Consider the following 10,144-nt stretch of genomic DNA (forward strand, 5'->3'; position numbering starts at 1 on the left):
CTGCAAGCATAAACAAGTTATACACATGTTAATTTACATTCTATATAAAAAGCCAATTTTAAATACAATTTATAAGGCAATAAATATATAAAGATTCTAGGACACAGCAATAAAGTTATGCCGTAGAGTTAATTCAAGACAACAATAATAAAAGCATGACAAATTTTAGCATTCCACCAACTACACAAAGGTGTTTCAGCTAACATCTGTTAAGAAGCAATTGCTACAAGATAGACTAGATGAGATGCAACGTTTCACCATGTAATAAATGTATGTCAGTTTGCTTGCTTCATAATTAAAGACATGAGTCTTTGAAAAAAGCAATTAAGCCTTGCTCTAAATGTGAGACAATCATCCCTACCCGCACCCCTTTTTACCCTCAAAGAAAAGTCCCAGAGTGGTCCAGGAGTATTAAATACCATATGTTATATGCTTTCAGCAACTAAATGTATCCCCCCAAAAGCCACTTAACATATATTGTTTTTTTAAATAAATCATTTATTTTTTTAAAAAACTGGGTTTTTCTGTTTTATTAACAAGACTAGAAAGGAAAGAAAGGCTGGGAAAATTCAGAGCAATTTCTTAGAAGAGCAGCCTTAATAAAATGATTTTACCTTCTTCTGAAGGTTACAATGTCTGGTGTGTGTTAGGCAGAATTCTGACATGAATAAAACTCAGTTGCCTAAAGCTTTCAACTAAGAACAGTATCTCAATTCTTGACAGTTTAACCCTAGGAAAGCTGAGAGCATGACTTAAACTGAGAACTCAATGAAGGAACAAATTCAAAAAAGCAAAAACAGCAGTCAGAAATCACCTCCATATTTTCCCAGCTTTCTAGCAACTATAAATATCATAGAGTAGACAAAACAAGAATGGAAGTTTTGTTTGTTATTCCAGTTGTGGTTTATTTTATTATTGTAATTTGGTTATCTTCTATCCTCCCAAATTACAATAAAGTGAAGGGAGAGATTTAAATGAATCTGATGATCCTCCTTATAACTACACCTAGCTTCATTTCTTATGGCAGGTGTAACACATTACCACAAATTGGCAGCTTAAAACAACAGAAATTCATTCTCAGTTCTGGAGGCCAGAAGTTCCAAATCTGTTTCACTGCGCCAAAATCAAGGTGGGCTGCTCTCCTTCTAGCAGCTCTAAGGGAGTGGCATTCCTTGACTCTTCCAGCTTCAGATGGCTGCATTACCAATCTCTGCCTCTGCAGTTACAACACCTTTTCCTCTTCTGTGGTAAAATAACAATACATGTGTTTGCATTTAGGGGCCACTGTGATAATCCAGAATAATCTCATTTTAAAATCCTTGATCATCTGTGTAAAGTCCTTTAAAAAAGAAAACAGGAGAAAAGGTATACAAATGTATTATGTGCAAGTGTGGCAAGTGTGGAGTTATGCAAAGTATGAAACTCAAAGAAGGGCCAGATGGCTAAAGCTTAAATACCCTCTTCATAAGGAACAGGGAAGTGGGGGATGGAAGGCAATTTACAGGAGGAGTAAATGATCTTTAGGGGAGATGAATGGACCCAAAGAAAGAGACAGCAGTCTGCCACAAAGTTTGTCTTGGCTCTGGGTGTAGTGTCAACTCTAGTCTTCCTTCCTTCAGTACGCATCTATTTGAGTTGAGATATCTAGGGAAGAGATTCACAACAGTTGAATATATTCTGGGGGTCTTCTGGAGAACACAAATCTTTAGGTAGATAGGGGAACTTCAGAGCAGACCCTTTCTTGCATTTCCGGCTCCCCAGGTTCTCTCAATTTGAAGTCCAAAGTGGCATATTTGGGGGTATAATTTTCTAAACCCTAACAATGCTTTATTTCTCATATTAGTATCATAAGTTTCAAACAGATAACTGCATTTTCTTTTTCTCCCAATACAAGAAGTCTGGTGGCAGGTAAGTTCCCAGATTAACCTAACCTATAGTGGCTCAGAGACCCTGATCCTTCATTCATGTATATACACACACACACACACACACACACACAGAGAGAGAGAGAGAGAGAGAAACAGACAGACAGACAGAGGAATCTCACTCTGTCACCCGGGCTAGAGTATAGTGGCGTGATCTTGTCTCACTGCAACATTTGCCTCCTGGATTCAAGTGATTCTCCTGCCTCAGCCTCCTGAGTAACTGGTATTACAGGCGCCCACCACCATGCCTGGCTAATTTTGGTATTTTTAGTAGAGATGGGGTTTCACCATGTTGGCCAAGCTGGCATCGAACTCCTGACCTCAAGTGATCTGCCCGCCCTGGCCTCCCAAAGTGCTGGGATTACAGTTATCAGCCATTGCACCTGGCCCCTTCCTGTATTCTTGCTCTGCCATAAGTAGCACAGCACATGGGCCTTGTCCTTAGGCTAGCTATCCCCATGATCAGAAGACGACTATGGCAAAATAAGCATCACATCCCGATGATGGCCAAAGGCAAAAAATGGACTATTGCTTCTTGTTAGCCTTTTTGTTTCAGACTTTGTGTTTTTCAGTGCTAGAATTTCCACTGTGATCTTTTTATAGTTTCTGTTTCTATGCTGAGGTTTCCTATCTTTTCATTCATTATGAGCATATTTCATTTATATTCTTAAACATGGTTATACAACTGCTTTAAAATCCTTGTCTTTTAATGTTTATAGCTGAGTTATCTTGAGGTTGGTCTCCATTGATTCCTTTTTCTCATTTGTATGGGTCACATTTTCTTGTTTTTTTCTGTTAAGTACATTTGCACTGTATCCCAAACATTGTGAAAGCATGGTGTAGGGACTCTGAATTCCTTTTGTTCTTCTGAGAAGTACTGCTTTATGTGTTTGTTTTAGCAAGCAGTTAACTCGGCTGAACTCTCAAACTGTACATACTGTCCCACCTGCTGGATGGAACCTGAAATCTGTTTAGATATTTTAGCCCTAGCTGTGCTGCTTGCAGTCTGTCCCACACATGTGAGGTTTAGAAATTTGAGCAGTCTACACACCGAATTTGGGTCTACCCATTTGTGGCTTCCTCTCCTTTCCAGGATTTCCTCCTCACTTATCAGCTATATGGTCACCGAACTCTGTTTTCTGGTTTTTTATGCCAGTACAACTGTGGGCTTCTATTCTAGTTTTAACCACCCCACATAACCCTGACTAGGGGCTCCCCTTAGGCAAAAAGCTAGAAAAAAATCAACTAATCCCTTCCTCCAAGTATTGACTCCAATAGCCATGACTTTTGATCACGCTCCAGTGTTTTAAGAGTTCCTTTTATAATTTTGTCATGTGAGAGGTTTGTGGTCCAATGAGAGCCACTCAGCCATTAGTGAATGCAAAATTTTTGTTAGTCCCTTTTTACAGAGCAAAGACGTGTTTCTCAGAATTCCCCAGCAGATTTCTCCTCTAGCTTACTGGCCAGAACTGTTTTCATCTGCTCTTTTTTTTTTTTTTAATTACATTTTAGGTTTTGGGGTACATGTAAAGAACATGCAAGATTGTTGCATAGGTGCATATGCGGCAGTGGGATTAGCTGCATTCCTCCCCTTCACCTATATGTGGCATTTCTCCCCCATGCTATCTGTCCCCAACTCCCCACCCCCCACTGTCCCTCCCCTATTTCCCCCCAACAGACCCCAGTGTATAGTGCTCCCCTCCCTGTGTCCATGTGTTCTCCTTGTTCAACACCCACCTATGAGTGAGAACATGCGGTGTTTGATTTTGTATTCTTGTGTCAGTTTGCTGAGAATGATGGTTTCCAGGTTCATCCATGTCCCTACAAAGGACACGAACTCATCGTTTTTGATGGCTGCATAATATTCCATGGTGTATATGTGCCACATTTTTCCTGTCCAGTCTATCATCGATGGGCATTTGGGTTGGTTCCAGGTCTTTGCTATTGTAAACTGTGCTGCAATGAACATTCGTGTGCATGTGTCCTTATAGTAGAATGATTTATAATCCTTTGGATATATACCCAGTAATGGGATTGCTGGGTCAAATGGAATTTCTATTTCTAGGTCCTTGAGGTATCGCCACACTGTCTTCCACAATGGTTGAACTAATTTACACTCCCACCAACAGTGTAAAAGTGTTCCTATTTCTCCACATCCTCTCCAGCATCTGTTGTCTCCAGATTTTTTAATGATCGCCATTCTAACTGGCGTGAGATGGTATCTCAATGTAGTTTTGATTTGCATTTCTCTAATGACCAGTGATGATGAGCATTTTTTCATATGCTTGTTGGCCTCATGTGTATCTTCTTTTGTAAAGTATCTGTTCATATCCTTCGCCCACTTTTGAATGGGCTTGTTTTTTTCTTGTAAATCTGTTTTAGTTCTTTGTAAATTCTGGTATCAGCCCTTTGTCAGATATAGACCAATGGAACAGAACAGAGGCCTTGGAGGCAACACAACATATCTACAACCATCCGATCTTTGACAAACCTGACAAAAACAAGCAATGGGGAAAGGATTCCCTCTTTAATAAGTGGTGTTGGGAAAACTGGCTAGCCATATGCAGAAAGCAGAAACTGGACCCCTTCCTGACACCTTACACTAAAATTAACTCCAGATGGATTAAAGACTGAAACATAAGACCTAACACCATAAAAACCATAGAAGAAAATCTAGGCAAAACCATTCAGGACATAGGCATAGGCAAGGACTTCATGACCAAAACACCAAAAGCATTAGCAACAAAAGCCAAAATAGACAAATGGGACCTAATCAAACTCCACAGCTTCTGCACGGCGAAAGAAACAGTCAATAGAGTGAATCGGCAACCAACAGAATGGGAAAAAAATTTTGCAGCTTACTCATCTTCTCTTTCTTAATCCCTTTTGTTCTGGGGCCTGCATACCCTGAAGGATTTTGCTGCCACACACTGGCTGGTATACATTAATAAGTTGGGTTACAGCTTATTCATCAAGCTTGTGAGCTTAGTTAATGCGTATCCACCCTCAGAGATAGACTCAGTCTCCATGTGCTGACCATATCACTGTCCAAGGCCCCAGATGTCCAGATGGGGCTGCCTCCTGGTGGAGTTCAACAGGCCCAGGTGGAGCCTGGTTGCCCCAGCCAAAGGACTGGAAGCAGCCACATTCCATGATCTGGGCTGGCTAGGAAGCTGAGCACAGAGTTCCAACACAGTGGCAGCCCAAACTCAGGCAGGCAAGCACTGAAGGGTGGTAGTTCCTCCTCCCGGCAGGGGGCTGGAGGCTATGAGTTACCCGGTCTCTCAGAGCCTGGGAGAGCAAAGAGCAGTATCTCTTTCAAACATTCTGCTATCATTAGTTATACCACAGCACAGTTATTCATTGGGTTTAACTGTGGCTCCTGCCTGGCCCCTCTTTGAAAAAAAAAATCTGTAAAGTCCTTTTTTGCCATATACAGTAACATTCCCAGGTTCCAGGGATTAAGGAGTTTCTATCCTTTGGAAGATCATTGCTCAGCCTACTACACTTGCTTCCAAGTAACCCAAAGTAATTGGCAGACATGCACCAATCTCCTTAAGCTTACTGAGATTTCATCTCTACTCAAAGTCCTACTATCTGTACAATCAACAAAAATTCTCCAACCTCATAAATCTTCTCACCTCGCAGTCTGCCTATAATCAGAATATCCATTCTATATTCATATTATATATTCATTAAAGGCATCACTAATTATTGCTAATGGTTCCTGGATGAGAAAAAAAGCAGTAAAGATTAAAGTTCTCAACAGCTATGGGAGATAATTCAGGACAGTGACTAAGAATGTGTACTCTGGGCTGGGCATGATGGCTCACGCCTGTAATCCCAACACTTTGGGAGGCTGAAGCAGGTACATCACTTGAGGTCAGGAGTTCAAGACCAGCCTGACCAACATGGTGAAACCTCGTCTCTACTGAAAATACAAAATTAGCTGGTAGTGATGGCACACGCCTGTCATCCCAGTTAATCGGAGGCTGAGGCAGGAGAAGCATTTGAACTCGGGAGGTAGAGGTTGCAAAGAGCCAAGATTGTGCCACTGCACTCCCATCTGGGAACAGAATAAGACTCCGTATCAAAAAATAAATAAATAAATAATAAAATTAAAAAAGGAATGTATACTCTGAAGCCAGCTTGCCTAGGTTCAAATCCCAGCCTCATGAACTGGCAGCTGTGTGATTTTAGGCAACGAATCTCTCTATGCCTTGGTTTCCTCCTACGGCAAACAAGGCTAATAATACTATCTACCTCACATGGTTGTTCTAAGAATTAGAGTTTATAATTATAACGCACCTAAAACAGTGCTTAGCTCACTCAGAAAGGCTAACTGGTATTACTATCAATGCCCAAACATGGTAAATATACAGAAATTAAAGGAAAAGGTGAAAAATCTAAAACCAAAACTGAAGGTACTACAATGACATAATAAATCAATAATTAACAATCTATTCGATGGAAATGATTAGATGATTTACACTGAAGTCCGTGAGAACTTTTAAAGAACTCTCCTAATTAAAAAGAAGTCTTTCATCAACTTGGACCACCACTTTACAGGCCCCCTTTAAATGGACTGACCTACATCCTAGAGATGGACACTTCTCCCAGAAGCCACATGTCCTGCTCTCAGTCTGTAGCTAGTGGCCGCCACCATCTGTGTGTTGTTAAGAACAACGGGAAACAGGTATTACTGAAAGGCTTTCCATAATCAGTAGGACATTTGTTCTGTTCTACAAAGGATATAGGACTCAGGTCCAGGAACTAACAGTGTGACCTAGGGCAGGTTCTGAGTTTAATGATCCCACTGAATTTTATCTGCCTTCACAAAGTCTCCGCCCAGATACTTGCTCTGTCCTCTCAGCCTCCTCCATGTATCTTCTATGCCCCAGTAGCTATCCCTATCATCTCTATACTCATGGCTTAAGATATTTCCAAATGAGACCAAGTTGGTTAATTTGCAATCAGCCCAAAGTCAATTGATTCATAGCACAGCGAAAGTATCATACAATTACAATAGACTAATTTCTGCTATCTATACTTACCTATGAGAAGAGGTTTCTATGCTACAAACTTTTTTACAAACTTTTTTACCCAACTCACAAGTGACTTGAAGCCCACAACTATAAACTTGGTAGAAAACAAGAATTTGTTTACCTGCTTTATCAGGACTCAAAGTAAAACAAGATTTCAGTGGGCACCAGAGCTCCTGCTTTCTTACACTAAGACAGAAGGGAGTGACCAGTTTACCACTCCATTCCACTACCAGCTTGCTGCTTTGCAGAAGTGTGCAAAACACTGGCCACCTAAATTATTCTTACCCATCACATCACCAACCTATATTACTTGCTCCAATCAAAAGCAGCTGCCTCAGGTTTGGATAATGACTGGGTGACCTGAAAAGATTTAGGATAACATCACTTCATCCAATCAAGAAAAAGCCAAGAACTGACTTGACATCTGCAAGAACAGTGACTGACTTCACACCTGCAAGTACAATTACTTTCTGAGGCATTGCTGGGACCTTTGATGGTCTCAAAGATCCCTCTCCATCCTAAAAACAGGAGTTACTGGTGTGCAATCAAGAGCAGTGATAGGCAGCAAACTGGGAAAAGCTGCTCAGGAAGCAGGCTTGAGACTGAGATACTGAGCTTTTAGGACAAGAGAAGAGTAGAGCTGTGCCTGGAACTTCTGCCCATCTTAAGATTCCCAGTTCAACAGGAAGGTGGTCCAAAATCAGTAGCATGCCCAGGTTCCTGGTAGACAGACTCAAATTCTCTCCAAAGAAAAGCATCCCTGGAATCCTACAGGTAAAGATAAAGCAACGAGCTTACAAAGATAACAAGAAAGACAGCAAGCCATCATGAATATGAGTCAATGTAGACAGCCCAGGTTACAAATAGCAGAACTGTCAAATAAAGAATAAGAACCACCAAGTAGGAAATGTCTGAAGAAATAAACGAATAAGAAAAACAAAGAACTATCAAGAATGCTCAGGCAGATTTGAAAAATAAGCAAATGGAACTTATTAAAATAAAAAATAATTGCTAAAACCAAATATTCATAAAAGTAGATTAGACATAGCTGATAACAAAATTAATGAACTGGAAGATATAACTAAAGAAATTACCATATAAGCAAGAATCTAAATTAGCTTCAAAGTACCAAGAGTCCAAATTACTTCTAAATTAATTGGAAGTCATGATTCAACTCAAACTCCCATCCAAAAACACAGTGTTTTAGATGTGTTTATTACCTTTACAACTTAAAAGTGTTATCTTTTAGATGTCATTTCATCTTTATGAGAACCCTTTTAACAAATGGCATGCTGAGGTGGTCAATGTGACGTACAAAGAATGAAAAACAGCAGAGAGACTAGAAATGAAATAATCAAATCCTTCAATGAAACTAAACATAACTATTAATTTAGATCCTGTTTTCATTAACTCCTTGCTGGGAATGAGTCACAGAAAATAACACCTCCTGTATTCTGGACCACAGAAGTTAAGACAAAATAAAATAAGATTATTAACCCAGAGAGTAGACTATAAAAGGAAGAAAAGTCATTGCCTTAGTGGATTCTTCTCACATTAGGCAAAAATCTTTCATTGGGAAGTTAATTCTGTCCTATTCATTCTTCAGATCTGTCAAGATAATAATAAAGTCCATATTTAATCTTTCTGCAAAATGTCAGTATTCCTATGACCATTTTGATGCTTAATTTGGCATAATTAATCTATGCTGTTCCTCATTTTCAGTATTCTGATATATATGGGCTTTCTTTTTTATTCAACTATTATTTTTAACTAAATGTTATAGTTAGCAACTGGTTCACAAACCATTATTCCCTTAATTTGTGAATCATGACTTAAATTTCTCACAATTTTTACTTGTCCACATAAGGCAAAGGCTGTACTATCACACACAAAAAAAAGTTTTTCCATATTCCTAAGCAAAATGGTGTAGTCAATGTGAAATTTCAATTATGTTGGATTCATCCCAAATCTATCAACCCTCTATGTGATTTATTTACATAAACGCACTGCAAAATAATCATCACTGCCTATACTTTCACTAGTTGATACCAACGAAAAGACAAGGTGTTAATCATGACACTTTCCTTAAGTGTTAAAGTAAGACAAGCAAACCAGAATAGCAAGTTTCAAATATTTAGAATTCTTTCCAAGATAAGCAAAACATTCTTTAGCAGTGACCACGCCACCCGCCAAGTTTCAAAACCAGCTGTTTCAACTTGGAAAATTATATCTACCTTAAAAGTTCTTATTAGATAAAAATATTAAGCAGGAAAAAAAAATCACCTAAAAGTTCACTTTGATATATCTTATAACTTCTTACACTTGGGAAGAAGGGAGAAGTTCAACTTAAAAAATGCAATGTCCACCGAGATGACGTCAATACATACATACATTTGAACTACTTTTTACATCAGCCTTAAGAAATCTGGGGACAAGACAAAGATCTGGGCATTTGCCACAGGATCCAACTAGAACTAGACTCGGTCGTTGTCAATCTATGATGACTAGCAGCACTGAATCTCTAGAATAAAATTTGCTCCCCCCCCAAGTCCCTGTGGGCCCACCCTCGTCGGTCAACACTACGGCGAAGTGGGAGCAGCCCCACCCTAGCTCCAGACGATACTTACAAACTTGGGGCGTTTCTCCCCAGGCTCCTCGGGGCCACCGGGCGGCGGAGGGTGCTGGGGGCCCTTCCTGCGCGGCATCCTGCTTTCCCGGCAACCGCGGAGCGAGGCAGAGGAAGCGTAGGGAGCCCCTGCGGCTGAGCTTTGGGCCGGGTGATGCAGCCGCGGCCGATGCCTTTCCATCTTTCCCCGCAGCTTCGGAGGCCGGAAAGAAGGTGGACACTTAGCAAGTTGCAAGCGGGGAGCTGAGGGATCGGCAAAGGTTTCCTTCCCGAGGTCCTCCACCCACACAGTCAGCACAGCCTAGCCCAACTGTTGAAGCCGGGGCCGCAGCCAACACAACTGAAAACTCCCGCCACCCTTGTTGGTCCGGGACTGACCAATCCCGCGCCGCCGGATCTATGACACGCTGGGGTACCGCCCCTTCCGGACATCGTGAAACATGATTGGCCATGCCGCCTGTCCGTGCCGCTGCTCAACCCTTCTGGCGGTCCGGGCAGCTCACCTTAAGGGTATAGAGTGGCGTCAGATTTAGAGGAGCGCTGGGGAC

At 40.9% G+C, this 10,144-nt stretch overlaps 1 protein-coding gene across 1 annotated transcript in view; it reads right to left on the minus strand.

Moving 5' to 3' along the window:
* Positions 1–9,939, minus strand: part of LOC105710476 (protein diaphanous homolog 3-like) — a 139,718-nt gene extending 129,779 nt beyond the window's left edge. The window contains exon 1 of the mRNA XM_012442841.2: positions 9,598–9,939. Within this exon, the coding sequence (XP_012298264.2) occupies positions 9,598–9,777 (180 nt within the window). The 5' untranslated portion in view covers positions 9,778–9,939. The remainder of the gene's footprint in view (positions 1–9,597) is intronic.
* Positions 9,940–10,144: the final 205 nt, after the last annotated feature.

This window comes from Aotus nancymaae, unplaced genomic scaffold (genome assembly GCF_030222135.1).
Source record: "Aotus nancymaae isolate 86718 unplaced genomic scaffold, 86718_ANA_hifiasm-v0.15.2.pri h1tg000088l, whole genome shotgun sequence".
In the NCBI taxonomy this organism is placed as follows: domain Eukaryota; kingdom Metazoa; phylum Chordata; class Mammalia; order Primates; family Aotidae; genus Aotus; species Aotus nancymaae.